The sequence below is a fragment of the Heloderma suspectum genome, chromosome 5, assembly GCF_057233095.1.
Source record: "Heloderma suspectum isolate Gila_16-S chromosome 5, 16-S_ref, whole genome shotgun sequence".
NCBI lineage: Eukaryota > Metazoa > Chordata > Lepidosauria > Squamata > Helodermatidae > Heloderma > Heloderma suspectum.
The window spans coordinates 179,895,093-179,921,141 of NC_139462.1; the positions used below are offsets into that span (position 1 = coordinate 179,895,093).

At 44.3% G+C, this 26,049-nt stretch overlaps 1 protein-coding gene across 1 annotated transcript; it reads left to right on the plus strand.

The window, feature by feature from the left end:
• The first annotated feature begins 244 nt into the window (after positions 1–244).
• SPMIP4 (sperm microtubule inner protein 4) lies at positions 245–24,764 on the plus strand. The gene is made up of 9 exons (XM_084859822.1): positions 245–457; positions 2,637–2,779; positions 6,479–6,649; positions 14,179–14,208; positions 18,148–18,248; positions 20,991–21,076; positions 21,786–21,960; positions 22,155–22,246; positions 23,901–24,764. The coding sequence occupies exons 1-9, from the start codon at positions 245–247 to the stop codon at positions 24,702–24,704; spliced, it is 1,815 nt and encodes a 604-aa protein (XP_084715948.1). The 3' UTR covers positions 24,705–24,764.
• Positions 24,765–26,049: the final 1,285 nt, after the last annotated feature.

Genomic DNA, 26,049 nt, shown 5'->3' on the forward strand with positions numbered 1-26,049 from the left:
CAAGCAGGAAGGTGCTGTTCAACTCATGTCCTGTTTGTGGACTTCTACAGAGGTTGGCCACTATGGGAACAGAATGCTGGACTAGATAGGCCTTTGGTCTCATCCAGCAGGGCTCTTCTTCTGTTCTTATGCTTAGGGGCATGCTGCATATCTCCTTGTACAAATGTGTCACTAAACAGACACTGCTCAAGCATGAACCTTAGGGTAACATGGACACACCAAGTAGAAACCAAATGCTCTGTCCATGCTCAATGTTGTAACGTTTTTCATTCTGTCGATATGGATAGAATACAAAAATAAGCCTCCATTCAATGAGAATGATGATACAGCCAGTGCTGTCATAACGTATCCCTCCATATTAGTCATGTCAAGAGAAAGGGTAACAGCCTGGTTTTCAAAACACAGTGTGGTGAGACCTTACTTTTCCTTAGTTGAATTAACCTTCCTTCCCGTCAAGGTAAATAATAGGTCTTTGTTTTTCATTGTAGAGCAATATGTTTCGGTCTTCTGCATCCATTGACTCAAATCCATTATATCAAATTAAAGAGGCTGTTTAAAGGCTAAAAACTAACAGCCAGAACAATCTCCTCTATTTCATGAGGAGGCAATGACCAAGTCATTGTGATGTCAGACACCACTTAGAGGGCAGGGCAGGCAGTTAGCAGAGTATACTGCACTGCACTTAAACTGAAAGGTAGGCTTGACACTAAAGTGCACCCTTTTAGCCCCGTTGTTCCTCTCTTCTAACTATTATTATGTGTATAACCTTCAACATTGCATGAGATGGACTGGAGAAGGGCATTAGTTCACTCACAGAGCTCATGCTTTAGGTCTCGGGTTCAATCCCTAGCATCTCCAGGAAGGGCTGGAAAGCCTCCTGCGTAAAACCCTGGGCAGATGCTGCCAATCAGTCAATACCAAGCTATATGTACCAGTCGTCTGAACGGTATAAGACATGATCTTTCTATGCTCCTAACCAATGAAACAGCAAGGATAAATCTGGGGGATGCCATGAGATTCATTGTGTTACGGCTGCTGGTGGAATATTCTATTGTTCGGCAGATTGCTGATTAATAGCCCTAAATGTTCAGCTAGTGTGTGTGTGTGTGTGTGTGTGTGTGTGTGTGTGTGAGAGAGAGAGAGAGAGAGAGAGAGAGAGAGAGAGAGAGAGAGCCCGCCTGCTGAGAGCTGATGGAAGGCAATTTGGGAATGCAAGGTATATCTCTCTGGAGACCTGCTATGGCATCCTGGTGCCCTCAAGATATTTTGGACTATAACTCCCCTAATTCCTTACCATTGGCCATACTGGCTGGGGTTTATGGGAGTTGTAGTCCAAAAATATCTGGAGGGCATCAAGCTGCCTTCCCCAGTGCTATGGGGTCATGGATCTGTTGCCTTATAAGAGTGCCTCTTTGCCTCCATTTATGTTCAGCTTATTTATCAGTAAATAAAGCAAATATTACAAAGACATCCTAAATCTCAAGAGTGCTCTCTCATCCAATGGCAATTAATCCCTGGTAGCAGTACCACAGGAATTTCCCACAGCTCAAAGAAGTGGGGACCACAAAACAATATTAATAAATATTAGTTTCTTGATCATCAAATATTTTGTCCCACTCAGGATCACCCGTCATTCCTTTTTTCCCCCTCAAATGCTGACATTGCTATCTTATAAAATAGATAGTAATGCAACCGTGATGGTGTTTAACACAGGCAGAAATGGTCAACTGGACAAATGCAACTTGTGTGTGTGTTTGTAATTGTATGTGATTGTATGTATCTACTATGAATTACCCCTTAAGGGAAATCAAAGCAAGGAGTCGTGTTCATGTAACTACCACCATGTAGACCAGGGGTGTTGAATATCTTTCAACCCAAGGGCCGGATCTCATTTTGGAAAAGCTTTTGGGGGCTGCATTCCAGTGGTGGGCAGGGCCAAAGGTAAAAGGAATGGGGGCAAAAATACTGGCATACTTTAGCTTACAGCTCTTAGTGTCAGTAACTAAGTCTTAGGAGAAGCATTTCAACCTTTTAGAATGGGGAAAAAAACTGCACAAAAGTGGGGAAGTGACCAAACTATTAGTGGTTAGGGGTGAAAGGAGATGGGGCCAGGGTAAAGTGACATGGCCATCTGAGGAACCCCAGATGGGCAGACTAGGACTCTGCAGATGGGCTGAATTTGATCCTGACATTCTGCACTTCTGATGTAGAGACTGACTTCAATTTTCCATAGTAGCTGTCTACTATGAATATACATAGTAGAATTTCACTCCTGCGAATAAGCTTAGTCCCTTCTGTCACTGGTCATTCATGTTCTTCAGGGCAATCAGGGCCTTCTTTTAATCTGAAATAGTGTTCTTTGGAAAATGCAAAATTAGCTCCTCCTTTTGGTAAGAAATCCCCTTGTTTTCAAGTTTTCTCTTCATCCCCACATTCTTTGTCAAGTTTATTTGTCCAAACTCTTTTTAGTTTTGCATTGCAACCTGAAAAGTGATCTCTTTCAGAAATGAAGTTGGCAGTGTTGCAAAGTCAGTTCTATTTACCTATTCAGACAGGAGTTATCTGTTCAGACTAAGCAAATGCAGATGCTGGCTGATTTGACCATTGCATTTTCTGTGTATAAACCTTCTCTGTAGCTGTTAAAGATGGAGGTCCACCCGGGCATGTCCTATTACAATGATGTACAAGATGGAACAGCCTTAGTAACAAAAACCTTGGAATCTACTGATCACCTGACTCCACTGCATATCCCCCCAGGCCCATCTGTGTCACCAGGCAGGTAAAGAGTAGCTCCTCATTGCTTATTTCTGTTTCCTTGGTATCTTGTTTCTAGCTGACTTTTGTATTATAGTAGGAAATATATGCATTGAGCTTCCCAGAGAGGCTCACCTGGTACCTATGTTGTGCTCTTTTCAGCACCAGGTGAAGACCTTATTTTCCCAGGCATTTTAGTCTTTCAGTTTCTGTTTTAAATCTCTTACTGTATTTTAAGTCTTTGCTGCTTGGTTTTACTTTGGGTTTTATTTTTATACTGTAGCTTTAAACTTCTATACTTTCATACCGTACTTCATCATGTTGCATTGTATGGTTGTAACTGTAGTGAATCACCCAGAGACCTATGACTATTGGCCATAAAGAAATGTCATAAAATCAATCAATCAATTGTGGCAGCAATTCTATGTATAATTACTTAGGAGTAAGCCCCTTTGAGTGCACTGGGACCTAATTCTGAGTAAACCCACATAAGATTGGGCTGTATATTTTGCAAGTAGAAACACATCAAAGAGCAGAAATTGGGCATATATCAATTGATAGATTTGTGGGCTAAGCAAGGGCCAAACTGGACATGAGGTTAACCGCATCTTTGCACTGGCACCAATGGGATCTTTCTTCCCAATGCAAGTGGCAGCTTCAGAAGTGTGGTATTTATCAGGATATCAGCAGGGGAGGAAAGGGTTAAATTCCCCAGCTGTGGTCCTGATAATCATCAGCCTGCCTCCTCTTCCCCAGGAGCTGCTACATTCATTTTTTAATGTGCATATTGCATGCAAGAAGGCATTTAATGTCCTACCTAATTTGATCCTGAGCTTTATATAGTGCCCTGACTGTATATTCTTGAAGGACAGAAAGTATCAGGATTTCCTCTGGAAATCCTTACTCTTGCTGAAATGTAGAGATTAGCTGCTCTGATGTGTTGCTTGTGATCCCATTATGGCTGCAAGTCCTGTGTCCGCTTACCTGGGAATCAGGCCCACTGAAATCCTCATGAGTTGTTTCTGAGTAAACTTCCCTAGGACCAGGCTGTGTGTCATCTTAAAGCCAATGTCTTGTGTAACCTTTGAAATTCAATAGAAGTTTTAGCATCATAAAACTGAAAGGTGTTACCTGTTGCCACAAGCAACAGGTAACACCTTTCAGTCTTCCCAAGATGCTTTACCCAAATACTAAACTGTGGTTGACTGCATATCTTACCCAGCTTAACCGGGAAACCTAATCCCTACTGTAGCTGTTGCAATACAAGCAGAAACGTCATGCAAGCCAGCCCTGCTGAAATTCCCTCTTTTAAAGTACAGCTATTAAAAGTGCTGGAGCCCTGTCCTCTTTTGCATCTGGGCACTCCACTTGAACCTCAGCCACTACAGAGGCATCCTTTGAGACAAATCCAGTGGTGTAGCGGGGCCAGGGCTCACAGGGGCACAGCGCCAGCAGGGATACTGACGTCATCTGCCAGTGCCTCAGAATTCCCTGTTCACTCTGAGCTTAGCTGCAATCTTCATAATAGCTGGGGTAGGGTGGGCACAGGCAGATGAATTTTCTCAATAACAGTGTATAGTTGTGAGCTATCCCTGTTGTCATGCAAACTATTTTGGGGGTGGCCTGGTCTTGAATGGGCAATTAATACTCAGTAAAAGACCTGCTTGCGGTGGAGATGTAAACAGCTAGAATTGGTTTGTTGATATGGATTGACACAGCTGCCTGCATTTTTGGACTCTCCTTGGGGGCATGGTTATGATGAGCACCTGCACTTCCACATTTGCCACTGCGTCACAAATGTGTCAACTTCTGCTTCCCTTTTCTCTTTCATATGAATATAAGTACTTGTTATGATGCTCCTATCCCAGTGTATGTTTTTACTGGTGCTGGAGAGCCAGGGACACTGCTCCACACAATCTTTGGAGAGTGACTAGGAATTTGGGCCTACCCCAGCTGATGCTACTGCATTCATGTCCTGTTGTGGGCTTCCCTTTGGTCGGATCCTGCACAGCTGTTCTTATGTTCTTACCTATCTCTATCTCTACCGGTGATGCACCTTGGCGCCAGTGCTAGGAGATCAGTGTTCTGCTTCTGGAGTAGGCTCAAAGTTTGATCTTTTCAGTCAAGAACAGCCTTCCCCAGCCTGGCGCTGTCCAAGACTACAGTTCCCAGCATTCCTGACCATTGGCCATGCTGGCTGGTGTTTATAGGAGCTGTGGTACAAAAATATCTGGTGGGCGCCAGCTTGGGGAAGGCTGGTCCAGAAACATTTGTTCCATTACTCTCCTTGAAAATAATGGTTGGCTTTGTATGGGTTTTATTTGTGAATTTGCGAGAAATATAATCAGGACTGCAAATCCAGGCAGTATGGAGGATCACGTTTCTGGGCTTCCCCCGCCATCATGTGGGATGTGTATGTTTTTACTCTCTGGGCCAAAGAGGTCACTCTTTCAATCTACTAACCTGGAGACAGAAGTCATGCATGATGCATTAACATTTCCTTTGGTTTCATCTTACTCAATGCCATCACCACACGCACAGCAATGATCAATCATTTGAATGCCAAGAACGTAAAGCCTGCCTTACTGGATCAAACCACCAAAGCTGCTAACGGCATCCAGATCAGCTTGACGTATGAAACAGTAAAAGGAACTCAACACACGTGCGTACCACTGGGATGATCATATTCAAAGCAGAGAAACATTGGCTAATTGCCCAAGGCGGGCTGTCAGTTTTAGGGTGTTGTGTATAGGATATACCGATTTGCTACAGACTCATCAACCACGCTGATGGCACAGAAGAGGTGAGAGAAATACTAACAAGTCAGTGTTCGGTAACTATGCTACGAAGCAAACGTCACTTGCTTAGAGCAGGGATGAGGAACCTTTCTTCTGTTGAGGGCACAACTCCCTCAGGGGTAATCTGTCAGGCCTGCATTCTGGAGCTGAAGCCAGTGCCAGGTGGGCCCAGAGCCAAAAGTGAGTGGGCCACCCCACCTCTCTCTTGCCAGATTTCAAAAGCCCCTTGGTCTAATTTCAAAAGTCCCCTGCAAGTGATCAATTGAAACCTCTAACAAGAGCAATCTGTCCCTTCCATGGCGACTGGCTGGGTGCAGGGGTGGGGGGAAAGAGAGAGAGAGAGAAGGGGGGTTCAGAAAGAGAGAGAAGGCAGTGGCAGAGAGAGAGAGAGGACTAAACTACACACTTCATTAAATACATTGTGTGCATATGGGGGCCCAATCTGGATCAGGACTACTGCAAGCAGGTTGGGGAGGTTTCAACCTTTCCACCCAGCCTCTACTTTTCTTTAAATTGAGCCTCCTCCCTCGTGCTAAAAAAAAAAAAAAAAAAAGAATGAATGAAAACTCCATTGTTGCCAATGGAGGGATTTTCTTTTTGCTTACACAGAAGTAAATAAAAGTGCAAGAATCAACTGCACACTATATTTTTAATATAGTTTAGCCCCCCCTCTCTCTCTGCCACACCCTTCTCTCTCTTTTGTTTACTCTCTCTCTTCCCACCTTTCTCCTTCCCCACCCACCCAGCTAGCTGCCATGGAAGGGACAAATTGCCATTGCCAGAGGTTTGAACAGGTCACTTGCAGAGAACATTTGAAATTAGGCCAAAGGATTCATGAAACTAGGCTGAACATCACAGGTTGCCTGCACCTGGCTTACAATCTCAAGGCTGCGGCTGCTTTTTCAGGACATTTGCTCTGGTTTCAGGTATGAGGAACTACGGGAAACATTCCAGCTGTGCAAGCCTGTCTTGAAAGCAGGGCAAGGATCTGGAGGGAGGGAGCCCATGTTGCCAGAATCTCACAGGAACTATGAGCCACCTTGTAAGATTGATCATGAACACCACTACTATGGCAATACCAGAGATGCCCCACTAAGGTAGGTTATTGGCATTTTGCTATGTCTTTTGATGAGTGGATATTGTCTTTTAGGGCATGATACTATGCATGTTTAGACAGGAAAAAAGTCCTGCAACTCACAGCATTCCCCAGCTAGCAGATGTAGGACTTTTTTTCTGCCTAAACATGCATAGGATTGCACTGTTAATCCAGAAGCAAATTCAGAGATGCTGGTGTCTCCTGACAAGTTAGAAAACGATGAGAAGTTACAAGAATATTTTAAGACAGAGGACAATTCTCTCCCCCCACCACCACCTTCATTGGTCTATTTGTTCCCTACAAAGTATGCTTGGGGGAGCTGAATGGCTTTCAGGTATGGTGAATACTTGCAAGGGTTACAAGTGGCCAAAGGTGTTCTTAGTATATATTTTCTTTTTTAAAACTCTTTTAAACTGCCACCAGCCACTGGAAAATCTAGCCTCAAATGTCCTTTTGATATAGAGTCATTCGGGGGGGGGGGATGATGGTTGCCCCCATAGGCCCTCCTCATATAACTGTAAGTACCCACCCCATCTGAACCTGCCCCCATCTCCCTGAATGCTGCAAAAAAAAAAATAGCTGGGCTGAATTATTTGGCCCAGTCCTCGAATAATTGCTTATTTTATTAAAAACACTCCCATATTTCAGTCAAAAATATTTACACGTAAAGTATCTTCAGTGTTCATTAATGTGGCATTGATGTATATGTACTGAAATCCTGTGACATCACCACATTAACATGTATGCTATCATTTGGCAAAAGTGCAATTGCAACGGCAGTCCTAAATATCTTGTGTGATCTTGGAACCGTGGGCTGTCTGCGGACTTATATGTGCCATCATTCAAAAATGACGTGTGCGTTTTACTCATGCCATGATTCGTGAGTATCTGGTTGTAACAGCCCATAGGAAAGTAGCACTTCTACTGCAACAGCGTGATTCTGCCTTTACCAATGGAAGAGAGTAGGGCTACAACCCTAAGCACATTTGTAAAACCAGTTAAACACAATGGGACTTACCTCTGAGTCAATATTGATAGGATTGTGCTATAACTGGAGTCCTTTTTGAGTTTAATGGGCCTTATTTCCTAGAAAGTGTGTTTGGGCTGCAGTCCTATAGCCACTTACCTGGGATTAAACCCCACTTAACTCAATGGGACTTACTTCCGAGTAGACATTTATAGCAGGGGTGCAGAACCTCTTTCAGCCCAAGGGCTGAATTCCATTTGGGATCTAGGGGCCTGCATTCCAGTTCTGGGTGGGGCCAAAACTCCAAATACATTAAATCTATCAGCATATTTTAACTCAAAGCTCTAAGCTTTAGGAAAGGGATTTCAACTTTTTAGAATGGGGAAAAACTGCACAAAGCCCAGAAACCACCCAACAATCAGTGGTTGGGGGAAAGGGGGAGGGATTGGGGAAAGGGAGGTAGCCTCCTGAGGAACCCCAGAGGGCTGGATTGGGACCCCTGGGGGGGCTGGATTTGGCCCCCGGGCCTGGACCCGGCCCCTGGGCCTGGACCCCTGCTACTTATGACTGCATTGTAAGTGGGTTGTTCCCTCCAGTGGGGGAAATCACCTTGCTGCCGTTTTCCATTAAATGTTGTGTTTGAAAATCCTGTGAGACGTGCACTGTGCTGCACGTGTCCATGAATTCAAGTGTCTCTCATCTATCCTGATAACACTTCAGCATTTATATGGCATTTTTTGAGCGTTCCAGGAGCTTCACGTGCATTATCTCTGTAACCCTCACAACAACAACGTAAGATAGATCAGCATTATTGCCCCCATATTGCGGATGGAGAAAGGCTGAAGCGAAGCAAGAGTGTCTCACATAAGGGCAGTTAGTGAGTTCATGGCTGAGGTGAGATGTGAACTGAAAACTTCTTGACTCGGGGCTTTTACTCTTGGCCACTGACTTACAACAGCTTTTATATACATCAGTGTACAGATCAGGGCTGATTTCAGATTTGAGGTTGCCAGTGCAAAGGGCATGCTGGTGAACTCCATTTTTACACTGGTGGTTCCCCCAGTAGGCTTCTGTGGAGCTGGCAGATGTAGAGCTGGGTAGCGACTGCAGTGGTCCATTGTTCACTGGATAGCCCCCAGTGGGGCTACTTGTGAGTGGCAGCGAGTCACTGCTGGCAAGGCAGACATCTACCTGTGTATCACAGGTCTCTGCAAGAAAAAGGCCAGTGGTTACACAATACTGGTTTAAAAGGGGCTATTTTATTTACTTTAAATCTTACAAGGGGGCTTCACATTGGATAATAATGATTGTGTTTGTCCTCACATGCCAAACCACATTGCTTGCTCTGAGCTAGAGCTAAAAGAAAGGTGGGGTGAGGCGGGGGGGGAGTAGAGGAACCATTAACGTGGACCTTCATTTTCAGCTAATTCTTTTTTACAACAACAAAAAATCACAGTGGAGTGATCAGAAGTCTCTTTGATTGACAAAAGGGGTTGTGGGGGGAGGGTAGAATAGGATGTGCTTACATCTATCCTAGTTGAGTGGGCTTTTATTACACATTCAGTGTCACTGACATGTGGGTGCATCTTCATCCCAAGGGTCTGCTCATATCTCCTCCTTGGATCAAAAACAACAAGAGTCCAGCAGCACCTTTAAAGGCAAATTTCTTATGGAATAAGTTTCTGTGAATTGGAGTCCACTTCAGTCCTTGAGTGTTCATGCCAGGATGGCAGAAGGTAGTTTGGGGTCTACTAGTAGATCTCTGGGTAGTTTGCAGTAAATCAACAAGGATTTCTGACTCCCCATTGTTTAACTAAGAGGTGGGAAACTTTTGGTCCTCCAGATGTTGTTAGACTGCACCTCTCAACATCCCTCACCATTGGCTATGCTGGCTAGGGTGGACAGGAGTGAACAGTCCAACCACATGTGAAGGGCTACTAAGTACCCACCCCTGTTTTAACTGCAGCAACAACTGAATGACCCCCTGCCTACAACACTGGAAGTATAAATGCTCACCTCCTATAATGCAATAGATTGAGGACTTAACAACACTAGCAATGTTCAAAGGGGTGTTACACAGGTGCCACGCGCCTGTAATAATTGAAACTAAGGCATTTAAAGCATCTAGTTACACTTTCTTCTTCTTCTGGTTGCTGTTCCTGTTGTTTTTGTTGAAATTTACAATAAAAAATATTTTTAAAAAATGACCCCCCTCCCTTCCACTCCAAAAAAAATTAGGCTGCTGAAACAAAGTCTGGGATTATTAGAAGTGCATTTGAGCACCATTCAGATCTGGTACCCAAATCAAATCCCTGGGCTCGGAATGCTTTAGTTCTTAGTGCCTGTCGTTGCAGCAGGCTGCAGTTGCGGGATCTCAGGATTCTAATAAAATACCAAGTAGATTCTGCCAGCATGAAGTCTGCCCTCCTCTGGTTTATGCTGTATTAAACCAACTAGTCTTTAAAGCACACGTCTTTTTGGTTGGTTTTGCTACGACAGATTAACAGTGCAATCCTGTACATACCTACTTAGCTGTAAGCCCCACTGATTGCTGCTTTAGATTTGGGTGTGGGGGCTCAGCACTTACAAAGAGCTGCTGTACATCAATAACTGAAGGAAAAGCTTCTCTCACGTTGCCTCCACTTTAAAATCTTAGCTGATTGAATACTGAGTGCTGCAGGATTTGGACTGCATTATAATAGTTTCACCACCCGATGGCGCCAAAATACACAAATGTACGGTTACAACTTAAAAAAAAAAAAAAAAAACGGGGGCAAACTGAAATATTTCAGTCTGAATGTTCATAACGCCTGGAAATAAGCAAGTTAAAGTTCTGCGGGTAATTCTAAAGGCTTTCCCCAGGATGTGTCCCAGGAACAGCTACTGCGGTCCCCATGAGATCCTCAGTGGTGTCCAGGGTTAGGTTTCCACAACTAGGTTTTGCCATTGCAAAGGGGGTTCCTCATTTTAAAAGGTGCCCGCTTCACCTGCAATGCTTCTAATGCTCTTGGTTATGTCTGGACAGACTTCATGTTAGGAATACTGCTCCGAGAAAGCTTGAACTTTATATGGAGAAGAAATTAGTTTGGTTCGCATTTTTAATGTGAACTTACCTAATTTTGCACTTTCAAACCAATGTGCAAACTGAAACTCAGTTATCTTTTGAAATTCACACTTCTTTGAATTTTGCAATGGAGTTCTCCAGTCCAAAAATGTGTACAAAAATGTGTATATCAGGGGAAAGTGAGCACACACAATGTGTGTATTAGTGAAAATATTGTTCAGAAATGCATATTAGGAGGGAACAGTGCTTGCAAAAAAATGTGTGTAAGGCAAAATTGCATACAAAAATGCACACATTAGGACAAAATAATGTGCGTGACTTTTCATGTGAACTTAAAAAAACACCTCTCAACATTTAAGACAAACTGAACTTCATACCGGAAAAATCAGAAACGGAGAGGAACTGAAAATGATAGATTCATCCATCCCTAACTACACATAGCTTAGGCTCCTCCACTTCAGATTGTAGGTAGGAGATTGTTGTTGTTGTTGTTGTTCAGTCGTTCAGTCGTGTCCGACTCTTCGTGACCCCATGGACCATAGCACGCCAGGCCTTCCTGTCCTGCGCTCTCTCCCGGAGCGTGCTCAAGTTCATATTCATTGCATCTGTGATGCTATCTAGCCATCTCATCCTCTGCCGTCCCCTTCTCCTTTTGCCTTCAGTCTTTCCCAGCATCAGGGTCTTTTCCAGGGAGTTTTCTCTTCGCATTAGGTGGCCAAAATATTTGAGCTTCAGCTTCAGTATCTGTCCTTCCAATGAGCACTCAGGCTTGATTTCCTTTAGGATTGACTGATTTGACCTCCTTGCAGTCCAGGGCACTCGTAAGAGTCTTCTCCAGCACCATAGTTCGAAAGCATCAATTCTTCGGCGCTCAGCCTTCCTTATAGTCCAGCTCTCACAGCCATATATTACTATTGGGAAAACCATAGCTTTGATTAGACGGACCTTTGTCAGCAAGGTGATGTCTCTGCTTCTTACTATGCTGTCTAGGTTTGCCATAGCTTTCCTCCCAAGGAGCAAGCGTCTTTTAATTTCATGGCTACAGTCACCGTCTGCGGTGATCTTGGAGCCCAAGAAAGTAAAATCTGTCACTGCTTCCATTTCTTCCCCTTCTATATGCCAGGAAGTGATGGGGCCAGATGCCATGATCTTAGTTTTTTTAATGTTGAGTTTCAAACCAGCTTTTGCACTCTCCTCTTTCACCCTCAACAAGAGGCTCTTGAGATCCTCTTCGCTTTCTGCCATTAGGGTGGTATCGTCTGCATATCGGAGGTTGTTGATAATTCTCCCGGCAATCTTAATTCCGACCTCTGATTCATCCAACCCGGCATTTCTCATGATGTACTCTGCATATAAGTTAAACAAGCAGGGTGACAATATGCAGCCTTGTCGTACTCCTTTCCCAATTTTGAACCAATCGGTTGTTCCATCTCTGGTTCTTACTGTTGCTTCTTGACCCTCGTACAGGTTTCTCAGGAGACAGGTAAGGTGGTCTGGTACTCCCATCACTTTAAGAATTTGCCACAGTTTGTTGTGATCCACACAATCAATACTATGGTTGAATTGTGTCCCTCCACCCTACATTGCTATCCCTGCAAGTAAAAAGCTAGCACATCTGGGTGGGAGATGGTTTCTAGCCAATCTGGATAGCTCCATCCAGTGAGAATGCTGCTAATCCCAAATGAATTTCATGAATGCCCATATACCTCCCCACTGCTTGGAGTTTCTAGACAGATTTCTGGGACTAGCAAAATTCGCACACAGGACATTTGCCAAATTGTGGACACTTCCTGTAAAAACACAACAAAATTACTTCAGAAAGTGAACCGGCATCAAGGTGGAGAGAGAAAGGAGAAATAAAGTGAGACAGATTTTATATACTGATTTGAGCTTACCAGCCAAATTTCTGGCTATATATGTCCATTATCTCTGCTCTAAATCTTTAAGTAGCTTTGCATGACAGTGAGTCACTTTACAGTCAGTGCAGTGAAAGGTACAAGTTTGGTTCCAGGTGACCTTCAGGGTTTAATCAAGAACATTTCTCTATGCATGATGAATAATACATGAAAATATAACCATTTTATCATGTGAATAGTTTTAGCACATGAAAAAGGCAGCTAGATGGTCATTTGTAATTACATGTAATCTCACAGCCATGTTTTTAATTTACAGCTCTAGGAAATAGAGAAATACAGGGGAGACCTGCAACAAAATATTGTAGTTAACCCTCTTCCAGGATACTCAATTCCATTCCCCCTCTATCCTGGTTTTCCACTATTTTCTCCCAACAAACACTCTGTATCTCGGTATCAACAGCACAGTTGGGGAGTGCTTGTGGATTTGGCGTTAACTGGGAAAACTGAAGTGGCAGCAGTGGCAGGAGTACTTTTTACCAGCTTACGCTGGTATGACAGCTGTGACCCTATCTGGGGAGAGAGGATATTGCCTTGGTTATCCATGCTTTGATGACATCCAGGCTGGATTCCTGCAATGCACTCTATATGGAACTGCCTTTTAAGATGGTTTGGAAACTTCATCTGGTGCAGAATGTGGCCGCCCAAATATTGGTGGGGACTGGGTGTTGGCTCATGTGACACCAACACTGTGTACATCTCTGAGTTCAATTTATATTCCTGGTTTTAACCTTCAAAGCCTTAAATGGTTTGGGCCTGTTACTTGAAGGACCACCTTCACCTGTAGGTGAAGCCGATCCACACTTGGAGGTTGCCAACAGCTCTTCTTACTTGTCTGCTTCCAAAGGTGGTTAGGTTATGTTGGTGAGTATGAGGAAGGCCTTTTTGGTGGTGGCCCTGTACCTCTCCAGTAAGGTTCCATCAGGGGCTTGTCTGGCTCCTTCTTTGCATGCCTTCAGGAAAACTCTGAAGATCCACCTGTTTTTGTTCACTTTCCCTTGAATTGTATTTTAGGCTGATGACTTCAGTTGCTATAGTTGTTTGTGGACTGGATTTTGGTTGTATTGCTACCAATTCTTATTTTTATTGATTTTTACTGTTTTACTGCTGTATTGTTTCCTTACTATGTATACCACCTTGAGAGGGTTCCATCCATAAAGGAGGCCTTAAAATGTTAAATAAAGTATTATGTAGTCACTAAATATGCTCAGTCCTCAATCAGCTGTTGGGGTGGCGGGGAGGGGGATCCCCTAAGAGTTTTTGTATTTCTTATATTCTTTGTCTCAATTAGTCCCGTTTTGGCTAGTTCAATATTACATGGAGCGATGGGTGAAATTTACAAAGGTTGCAGTATACCCTTAAGCCATTCAGACAGATACAGCTGGAGTGATGATCAAACTGGTTAAATTACAATTGTTTTTGAATTATGCGCAGCCATCTTGAGCTTGCATTTGTATGGGTTGGAAAGAACTATCCAGTGTGAAAATTCATGGATCCAATCCAGTTCCCTGATCATTTGGCCTCATGAATGTGTAGAATCTATATTAAAAACACTGGAGTAAGTGCTTTGTCTCCCTTTATTCCAGACTTCCTAACCTGGCGGAAAATTCAGCTGAGTAAGTCTATGTAATTTACATTACGTTCTTCCCAGTTAATATAAATAAACCTTGTGTAGCAGGGTAGTATGTTCCAGGGTCTCCAAACATGCCTCACAGGCTGAGGGGTGCTGTTTGGATGGAGACCTGGCATAATATTGTGGACCCTGAACTCTGTGCGATCCCACCCTCCCAGGGTGGTGTTGACTTTTATCCAGTTCTTATGTAGAGTACAGCCTCTGTACGGAGGGGTTTATGTTGCTCATTCTTAGGAACCATTTTCTTTTTGTGATATTAATACAATTTGGATGAGTTTGTTGCAGAAAAGCTGTAGGTTGCAACTGAGGAGATGAAGTTGGGGCCACTATAGATGTAGAGCTGGGCAGAGGATTAAGGTGGTGGGAGGTGATGAGGGGAAGGCAATCGAGATACCTGCGTGCTCTATCCCCTTCCAGTCTGCCTTCCAAACTCAGTAATTCTGGTGGCTTGCCTGCAGCCCCCTCTAGACTGAAGGTGCTGCTGATGAATGCCAGGTTGGCTACTCAAAAAGGTAGCATCATTTCTGAGCTTATAGCTGAAGAACATGCCGACTTGTCTTGTGTTACCGAAACCTGGTTGGAAGAAGAGGAAGGAGCCAGTCTCCCCCAAAAGTGTCTGCCAGGATTTCTTGTGCAGCACAAAGCTTGACTAGAGGGGTGGGGAGGCAGGGTAGCCTTGGTCTATAGGGATTCTGTCCCCCTGGTCAGATGCCCCATCCAATAGTCAGCCAGTTTTGAGTATCTATACCTGGTGTTGGGCACCCGAGACAGGGATTCGGTCGGTGTACTGGTCACCCCGCTACCCAACAGTCTCCCTGGCTGAGCTGACTGAGGTGGTCTCGAGTGTGATGTTGAGGACCCCAAAGTTTATGGTCTTGGGGGACTTTAATATTCATGCTGAGGCTACTTCCTCAGGAGCGTCTCAGGATTTCATGGCTGCCATGTCAACCATGGGCCTGTCTCAAATAATACCTTCCCCAACACATGTGGCAGGACACACTTTGGACCTGGTTTTCTGTACTGGATTGGGAGAAAATGATCTGTGGGTGGGGGAGCCAGTAGTGACTCTTTCGGCATGGACAGATCATTATCTGATTAGTTTTTACCTTCAGGCCACCTGTAACCTCCACAGGGGTGGGGGAGCAAATTTGATGGTCCGTTCCCGGTGGCTACTGAATCCAGATGGATTTTTGAGGTCTCTTGGGGATTTTCCTGCAGGCTTAGCCAGTGGCCCTGCTGAGGTCCTGGTCACCGCTTGGAATGAGGAGATGACCCAGGCTATTGATATGATCACTCCCAAAAGTCCTCGACCTAGTCGTAGAACTGTGTCAGCTCCTTGGTATTCTGAGGAGCTGAGGGTGATGAAACGACTTATGTCGACGATTAGAGCGCAAATGGCAGAAGACTCAGAATGAATATGATCGAACACAGGTAAGAATCCATTTGCGGTCTTATTCTGTGGCAGTGATGGCAGCAAAGAAATCCTACTTCTCTGCCACTGTTGCATCTGCTCAGTGTTGTCCAGCGGAGCTCTTTCATGTGGTTAAAGGCCTCTTGGGTGTAGGCCTTGGAACACAAGAACTCGAGCCCTCAAACATCTGCTGTGAACAATTTGCCAGACACTTTGCAGATAAAATCGTTCACATTTGTGCCGACTTGGATGCTATTGTTTTGACATTATCTGATATGGATGGGGCTGATGCACTATCTAGTCATGTTATGGATACCGTTCAGCTTGTGCAACCTGAGGATGTGGACAAACTGCTTGGAGGACTGAGGTCTACTGCTTGCCCTTTAGATCCTTGCCCATCCTGGCTTGTGAAATCTGCCAGAGCTGGGCCAGATATCTGGACCTCGGAGGTGGTAATTGCCTCCTTGAGTGACAGCAAGGTCCACGCAGCTTTGAAAGAAGCTGTGGTGAGGCCCTTGCTGAAGAAACGACATTTAGATCCTATGGTTCCAGATAATTACTGCCCTGTGTCAAATTTGCCATTCTTGCGCAAGGTGCTGGAGCATGTGGTGGCCTCACAACTCCAAGCCGTTTTGGATGAAACTGATTATTTGGATCCATTCCAATCAGGTTTCAGGCCTGGTTATGGGATGGAAACAGCCTTGGTCGCCCTGGTTGATCACTTACGCCAGGGAATGGATGGGGGGAGTGCAACCCTGTTGGCTCTTCTGGACCTCTCAGCAGCTTTCGATACCATCAACCATGGCATCCTTCTGGATTGTTTATCTGGATTGGGCTTGGGAGGCACAGTTTTAAAGTGGTTCCGGTCCTTTCTGGAGGAGCGGTCTCAGAAGGTGGTGCTGAGGGACTTCGGTTCCACCCCATGGCCATTAGCCTGTGGGATGCTGCAAGGTTCTATCTTGTCCCCCATGGTTTTTAATATCTACATGAAACTGCTGAGGGAAGTCATCAGGAGGTTTGGGCTGAAATGTCATCAGTATGTGGATGATACTCAGCTCTACCTCTCGTTTCCATCTGCGCATCCCAGGCAGGCTGCGGAACTCTTGAACCAGTGTTTGGAGGCTGCTTGGGGATGGACGAGGGTGAACAAGCTGAAACTTAATCCAGACAAGATGGAGGTACTGTGGGTTAGGAAACCAGATGGAGGTGTACAACTGGTCTTAGATGGGGTTGCACTCTCCCTGAAAGACCAAGTGCGCAGTCTGGGAGTCCTCCTGGACTCTGAGCTAACCGGGGAAGCCCAGGTGGCTGCGGTGTCCAGGAGTGCTTTTTAGCAGCTTAGGTTGGTACACGAACTACGGCCCTATCTGGAGAGGACAGACCTTGACTCAGTTATCCATGCACTAGTCACGTCCAGGCTGGACTACTGTAATGCACTATACGTGGGGCTACCTTTGAAGACGGTTCAGAAACTCCAGCTTGTGCAGAATGCGGCTGCCCGAGTATTGGTGGGGGTGAGGTGATTTGATCACGTAACGCCTATACTGTGCCAGCTGACCTGGTTACCAGTGTGTTTCCAAGCCCAATTCAAAGTGCTGGTTTTGACCTTTAACACCTTAAATGGTTTAGGACCAAGTTACTTGAAGGACCACCTTCACCCATATCAGCCTAACCACACTTTAAGATTAGAAAGAGAGGCCCTTCTCATTTGCCTGCCCATGAAAGCAGTCGGGTGGGTGATCACACATGAGAGGGCCTTCTCTGCAGTGGCCCTGCACCTTTGGAACAAGCTGTCATCAGAGGTCCGCCATGCTTTGTCATTGCAGACTTTTAACAAGGCCTTGAAAACATATTATTTTACCTTGGCCTTCTCTTGATATGACTGCTATTGTTGCTGTTACTGCTGTTAGCATTGTTGCTGGTTTTATTGTTGTCTTTTATTGTTTTTGTTTTTATGTTTTCACCACTTTTAATATTTTAACTGTTTTTATGTACCTTATTGCTATAAGCCACCTTGGGAGGGCTTCTGCCCTGAAGGACAGCCAAGAAATACATACATACATACATACATACATACATCTACGACGGAAATCAGGATGTTCCTTTTGTCAGATATAGGACAGTTTGTCCTTGTATTTATTTATTTATTTATTTATAAAATTTATTAATCGCCCATCTGACTGGTCACCCAGCCACTCTGGGCGATGTACAACCCTCATAAAACAATTTAAAACAATAAAATTTTAAGTCCTTTAATGTAGGTCCTTTGCCTCCATTGCCAACAATGGGACTTATTTATATACACTGTTCATAGGATCTGGCTGATCATATGTAATTTTATTCTGTTTTCTTTTCTTAGATATGGAGAAATCAATATATAGAAGGAAGACAAAGTAGTATTTGTTTGTCTAAAATCCAGTCCTAACCAACACGGCCTACCATTACCATACAATGCTCACTGGTTGTGTGTCCTTGTCAAATAGTTAAAAGATCTCCTCCTGTGTTCTTTAGATATGTGAAGTATCCAAAATATAAGACACCAGGGACCCTTCTGGTGGAGAGCCGCTATCGGCCTTTTCATCCCTACATCCATGGCAATGTTGACATCAGAGGTAAAGGCCAAGACATCATTTGTCTGAGGGTTTTGTTTTTAAAGTCTTTACTGTTCTACGATATGGTATTTTTTCTCAGTGAAAGACTAACAAAATGTGTGAACTTAGGATAGCCATAAATCATATCTCAATTGTGTAAGACAACAGACTACTGAATTCAGAAGATTAAGTAAATTCCGCACATTATTTGGGGGGGGGGGGAGCACACCAGAGGCCGGATGCAGTCATGCTTAAGAGTAAACTCACTGAAATCTGTGGGACTTTATTTTAATGGGTCTGCTTTAAGTATGATGAAGTCTGGATACGATCCCATAGCTGCACTTCCTATTTTTGTAAGGCCTCTTACCTTTTTTTAAAAAAAGGCATGCAGGGCCTTGCACATCTCCCCTATCCCCCACCCCATCTCACATATTTCTGTCTTAACATTGACTCTCCTCTTCCTCCAACTTTTGCATAATGCATAAAACTATTCCTGGATTCAAGAGAAAGCAGCTGAAGAGGAGAATTACGTCAAAACCGAAACTACTGATTTGGTTCACAAGAAGCCAAGCCATAGAAACTGCCTTTCCTGTTGAATGTTGGCTTCTGAATCCAAGCTCCACACTAGAGATATGAATGCCTGGAGAGAAAAACAAACCCAGAGAAAATGGGGGTGGAGGTTTCCAGGGATTTTTGGAAAATTTGGAAGATTTTTTTTTCTGGGAGTTTTCCCCATTTTTGTGGGTTTTTTCCAAGCTTTCACATCTCTGCTCCACACACTGGAGTTAACTAAATGGGTTTACTAACAGGGCTCTGTACAGCTCCCAGGCAGGGCTCTTAAAACAGGCCTGCAGCGGTTTCTCTCTAGTCCAGTGTCCTCGTGCCCTCCAGATGTTTTGGACCGCAACTCCCAGCATTCCTGACCATGTTGGCTGGGATGGATGGAACCTGAAGTCCAAAACATCTGGAGAATGCCAGGTTGGGAAAGCCAAGGAACGGGGGAGGAAGCATCTGAAGGCTGGGAGGGCAATGCACAGTTAATTCACTGTTCCTGACCACAGCACGTAAACAACATGCCCACAGACATGGATGGTGTATAAAAAACAGCAGTAATGTTAAGAAACCCTCTTCTTTCATCAGTGCAGTCCTGCTTCAGTTCCCTTGCCACCTCTCTGTGCAATGCAAATATGTGCCTCTAAAAGCAGGGCATTTACAGCAGTGGCCCGGACCCCAAAACTGTGGAATGGCCTCACTTTGAAAATGAGGGATTGTTCCTCCTGACTTGAATTTTTAGGCAAACTCTCCTTTTTTGCCCTTTTGCCTAGCCTTTCGTATATCCCATTAGAGCAGCTTTCCCCAACCTGGTGCTCTTCAGGGGTGTTAGACTACAACTCCCAGCATTCCCAGGGATGCTTTTGACTGGCTGATATGTGTGTGTGTGTGGGGTTGCTTTTTATTGATTGTATTGTTGCAGCTTTCTTTTCCTGCCCACCCCCACCCCCCCAAGCTGATTTGATCACTTACCAGCAAAGGGGCATATACACTTTTAAAATAAATAATAATTAACATATTGCACATTCAGAGTTCGATAAATGTGTTGACAACAACACTATGGATTATATGATAGGCATCTGGAAGTGATATTGTAAAGGCCCTTAAAACCACAGTACGTGTATCCCATTTAAAAGTACAGATACGCATGCTGAAGTGTTAAGAAGCTTTTAATCATTAAGGACTAATGACACTGAGCAACAGCAGGTCAAGCTGAATTAAAGAGCAGGTCTCCCTAGCCACCCATCCTCACAATTCTGAAGTAGGCAGTGTAATGTTTGCCTAGCCAACAATGCAGGGTTGCAAGACACTGTACAATAGTGGGATTAATATCCCTGCGCCCTTTTAACTTTTCCAATCCTGACTGGTCTTTAAACTGGCTCCTTATAAGAAGTATAGAGGTGGATAGATTTTCAGGTTCTATTTTTGTTTTGCAAGGGACCATCAGAAGACACAATCTATTCCAAGCAAAGCTTATCAGGTTAAGAATTATGGCCTCAACAATTGCAAAGGCCTCCCTTGAGGACTGGGTTCTGTTTGCTGTCCTGTCTGTGTGTTCCAGTATTGACAGCAAGATCATTACAAACAGCTTTCTACTGAAACAGCTGCAATTTACAAGACACTTACACATTTCCCCTCTTCTACCATAATTATTAAAAGCACCCTGCAAACCATTGTATTCTATGCACTCCAAAGCCAAGAACAGCAAAATTTGAGAAGTGCAGGGATAACTGCACAACCAGGGAGTCACAGAAGCTCTCTCAAATCTTTCCTGCTCCCCCAGCTTTCACTATCTATATATTTGAAATTCATGTTTCTGGCAAACTCTCTGCTTCCCTTATAATGGGCTTTACTACACCTTTCCTCAGCCAAGCTACTTTTTCTGGAGTTGCTGCTACAAATAAGTGTGTCCAATAATTTCACCTCTCTGTATTTGAAGTGATGGGATGGGTATTATGCATTCAGACAGGCAGAACTGGTTCTGAAACATACAAAGATAGAATGATGGCATGGTTTTGTTTTCACTTTCATGACACCTTTAAAAGCAGTAAAATGTGATGAAAGAATACAACAAACAATGCCAATTTTGTGCTAATCTGGATTTCAGCAGAATTCTTGCAGCAGAACTCAAACCAGGAAAGAGACCTGTGTGCTGACTTGAGCTTGTTAATTGTCATGGTTCAACTGAGTGTGTTCATCTGAATTTTACAGGTCACCCCTCTAGAAATGAAGATGCTGGTGAACCTTTCGATATTAATAGAGAAGTTGTAGGGCCAGGACAGCAGGGATCCTTTTGTGTAGGTAATCGCTACTATGGTTGGAAAACAACAATAGGGGAAAGGCCATAGCTTCATGGTAGAGCACATGGTTTTCATGCAAAAGGTTCCAGGTTCAATCCCCGGCATCTCCTGGTCGAGCTGGGAAATATCCCCATCTGAAAAATCCCAGAGAGCTGCTGCCATTCAGTCCAGGCAATACTAAGTTAGATGGACCAATGGTCTGGCCAGGTATAAGGCAGCTTCTCATGTTACTAACACTCATCCAACAGTTGCTTAGGAAAAATTAAACTGTTTTAAACAGATGGTGGGAGTTAATCGGGAGCATCCAATGTTAGTCCTACATAGAGTAGACCCTTTGAAATGAATGAGACTTAAATTAGTCAGGACATACATGTCCCATTCATTTCAACAGGTCTACTCCACATAAGACTAACATTGGATACTACCCAATGTCTGCATAACCCATTAGCTACTATTATTTTCTGCAGTCACTGGAATAATATCAATTGTGATGATGAAGTATTGATTAGTCTCATTACTCTGAACTCTATTTGGGAAGTGGATTCAGCACCTCAGCGTCACCATTTGTTTCATCCTGAGTAGACAGATTTCTAAATGTTTTCCATTTAATTTGAAAACCTATCATGCAGCAGTATGCAGTCATATGCAGCAATATTTGTTTATACTTGTGTCATTTATTTTATTTATATTTATTTTTTCATGCCAGATTTCTCAGTTTGCAGACAGAAGTGGTCAGACATATGATCCCAGTGCTTCAGCGGCTGGAGTTCCTAAAGCCACTTTCAAACCCCCAGAGCTCGACATCTCATATAGAGCTGCCAATATGCTGGAAAATGTAAAGAAAGCCCTTTGGCTGTCAACTTACAAGCGTGATTATACAGGTACACATTTTTAACAATTTGAAGTGCTACAGAACAATGTAGGGGGATAAAACACCAATATTTTCAGATAATCATGTTAAAGTTTGTTCTGTATCTTCTTAAAATATTACTTAGAAATTGCAAAAGAAAATTATTTGAGCATCTTTAAAAAATATTAACAAAAGCTTCCTAAATTAATATCTGTTTTACTTAAGGTAGAGGTTCTATGAATCCCTTGCTGCTGGATGACTATGATGCCAAGATTATTGGCAGAGCAACTGGAGAACTGGGCAAAGAAGTAGAGCTTGTAAGTATGGCAACTAGCACCTTCAACCTGATCCTACATATTAATTTTGTTTGCAGTAGCACAGGTGTTATTAATGCATGCTGATGAAAGTCTAGAAAAGGTCAGAATCAAAAAACAATGTCTTGAACATGACTTTTGCTTTATTTATTTATTTATTTATTATTAAATTTATTAATCGCCCATCTGGCCGGTCACCCAGCCACTCTGGGCGATGTACAGCGTACAGTAAAACAGTTTAAAACAATAAAATTCTACAGTAAAAAAGACTTTCTAAAATACCCTAACCCACCCCAACCCACTTTACAGTGCCTACAGCTGCTTTCCATCTAGGTGCCTTAGCTGATCACAAGCTGACCACGAGCCAGCAATGCAATGTAGCTGCTAAAAGAGCTAACGCAATTGTAGGCTGCATTAATACAAACTTAGTGTCCAGACCATGAGAAGTAATACGCCCTCTTTAGGCGTTTGCCAGCAAGGGATTAGCTGTAAACATGGAGGGAGCCAGGGACACACTCTTTGGTCCCACCCCCTCCACTCTTGCCTCCCTCCATTGACAGGGAAGGTCTGCAAAGGTTAAGGAAGGGCCGCAGCTCAGAGGTAGAACATATGCTTTGCATGCAGAAAGTCCCAGGTTCAATCCCTGACATCTCCACATAGGGCTGGAAAAATGCCTGCCATGAAATTCTGGAGAGCCACTGTCAGTCAGTGTCAACAGCAGTGGCCTAGATGCACCAATGGTCTGACTCAGTATAAGGCGGCTCCCTATGTTCCTAAGTGTATTGTAACCATGTTCAGGTGAGCACTATAGGATGAGTTTGGGAATCCTGTTAAGTCTGGGTTCCCAGACACGTGGGACAGTGTACGAACATTTAGTTGAATGTGTTTGTGCTGCCCTTGCAGACTTTCCCCGTCAACACGGGGATGTTGAGAATTGCATTTAAGTAGCACATTCTTTAAAAATTCAAATTTTTCAGTAGGGAGTGGGGAAGGCATCTGCTAATTATCAGGATCAAAGCATTAATAGCAGATTCAGATGAGTTAATTTATCAGGTCCACTGAAAGGGAGTAACAGGTTAAACTCTCCTTCCAGCCCAGCTGGGATCCTGATAATACTATTTGCATTTTATTTAGGGTGCAATCCTGTGGGGAATGGGAATGCTCCAAACTCAGAGGCTTATGCCCATCCACTGGAGAGCAGAAGGAGTAGTGGAGGCGACTGCCAGCCTAGCCGAGATGTCGGGGATGAGGAGGGAAAAGGCTGGGGGCTAGAAGATTCCTCATATGGTGGCCTCCCCAGTCCCCTCCCCTCTCCTCCCATGGGAACACTCCCTTTACCTTCCCTCTGAGGTTGCTGTTCTGACCTTGGAGAGGTAGCTGGCATGGTTCTCTCTGCACCAGCTGCGAGGGGGAGGAGGCAGGGAGCTCAGACTCCTGGGTCCAAGGTCAGAGCGCTAACTCCAACCTTGGATCCAGGAATCCAAACTATCCTATCCCCCCACCATGCTGTCTAGGGGCCATAAGATTGCTCTCTTAATGTGCTTATTAAATACACATTTAATGTCATGTCTCATTTTTCATTAAGAGCTATATCTAGACATGATCACTGTAAAAAAATAAAGGCTGAAGAATTTATTTTAAACCATATCTTCTTCAGAGAGAATCATTTCCATCGGAAACTTATCAAGTAAGACCGTTGCATGGACGCATTGCCCATGCACTTCAAGGCAGACAATTTCACATCTCGGACCCTCGACAGCAGGACTCTTCAGATGTTCATGGGCATCTGTGTCTTTGCACAGATAATTTCATCATACCCAGATATTCGGAGGGGTCGCAGAGCGGTGGGAAAACGTCACCAAGTCCATTTCAGCAGCGTCCTGGTACAGAAAGTGGAGCAAGGAGAAGGAATGAACACTTGCTTCAGAATCAAATACAGCTTCAATTAGTTGACCAGGGAGAAAGCCATCAAGAAAAGAAGCTACCATGGAACAGATTTCGGAAAATTACAGATACCTGGAAAATGGAGCATTTATACCAAAGGCAGCTTGCGGTTCCACCTGAACCAGAGCCGCTTCTGAAGCCCACGGATTCCATTTGCTACGAAGATTTGCAACCGTCCCGTTTAAACAGATACATCGTGTGGCACCATCCTGTCAGCCTCAGTAAACCAACCTCAACGCATCTGTGCTTCAAAAAGATCGCCGACGTCCCGGCTCTCCAGTTTGCTTCTAATCTCAAAGAAATTGTAACGAGCTCCCCATTCCCAGACTGGATTCCCAATTGCGGGGTGCCTCGCCCACAAATGAAGTTACTAGATATCCAGGATTCTTTTAGGAAAGGGGAAGCCATCAGGCGTTTGAGTGACTTAACTAGAGGGGGAGTAAGGGACCTGCGCGATCATGACAGGGAAGGCAGAAAGCACAGATTCCATGGCATTAATAGCTATTACTTCAACTGACACATTTCCTCCTTTCAAAAAGCAGAAGGTAGGAGTGATAAAATCTCAGCCAAAGTCTCCACTTACTGCTTCTCATTGGCTTTTTGTTGCTTATATTTCATTATCCTGGTTGTACAGTTTACTCAGGAAGCATTAATTCAATGTCCTCTAAAGCAGGGACGAGCAGATAGCAGATTAGGATCTATTAGTAGATTTCTTTGGGTCCTGAATCCCAAGTTTCCCACCCCCATGATAAGTACAGTCCACTAGCCTGAAGTCTGCTCCCACTGCCAGAAAGGCAGGCCCTCTGATTGTGGGGGGACTCCAGATGAGACTGAGCCCATGTTCAAACAAACTCCTAATTCAATCAGTGAATGCATGAGGGGTGAGAGGGAGTGCACCTGCTACTAGCCACGCCCCTGGTTTCTGTGTGTGTAGTTAAAAGTGGGAAAGGTGCTCGTCTGTGCAAACAGTTGTATGTACACAGAGTCCCCTTCCGTGCGCTCACTAAATGTGTGGATATTAGGAGCATGCCTGAGGAGCATGCAGAGATGGGAGTGTGGCTAGCAGCATGTTATCCCTCACACATTCAGTGAACTTGTGAGTGGGATGTGTGAAAAAGTGACAAGGCTACACTTGGGACTCTGATGTGCACTTGGTGGTCTGCACAAGCATGGGCCATCCCACTTGCTGTCAGGCCAGAAAAGCTCCACGGGCTTCCCCGGTGCACCCATGGGGGTTCTCCTGACATTGCAATGGATGGGAGAGCCTGGTTGTAACAGAGCTCGGCGTATGCAGTGAAGCTCGAAAGACGCATCCCAACAGCAGCTTGCTGTGAAAAAGCACCTGCCATTTCCTCTGCAGCCACCCAGGACCAGAGTTGCCCTTTAGCACAGGAATGCATAACCTTTGGGGGCCTAAGAGCTGTATGTGAAGCTGGCTTGGGGATCAGGGGCCGCACACATGTACACTGACTCATGCATACATATGCATGCATCCCAGCAATCCCGATACACATTGCTCCTTCCTCGCTGCTAGATCTCCAGGGGAAAGAGTAGAGGTGAGGGGATATTCAGGCGCAGTGGGAAGTCCAGGGCACCCTTGCAGGAGTAGAATAAAGGCCTTGGGAGCTACAGGCCATGCACCCCTGCATGAGCAGGACACCTAAAAAATTAGCCATGGTATTGTCGAACCATACAGGTATTTATTAAAAACAGAACTCAAAATTAGGTGGCAGTAAATCACTAGCTAGACTTCAAAGAGATTCGTGGTTTCTGAGGAAACACTACAGTGAATTCAGGAGACCACTAACCAAAACACTGCTTGCTTTCATGCTGCACAACTCTTGCTCCATTCACGGGAACAA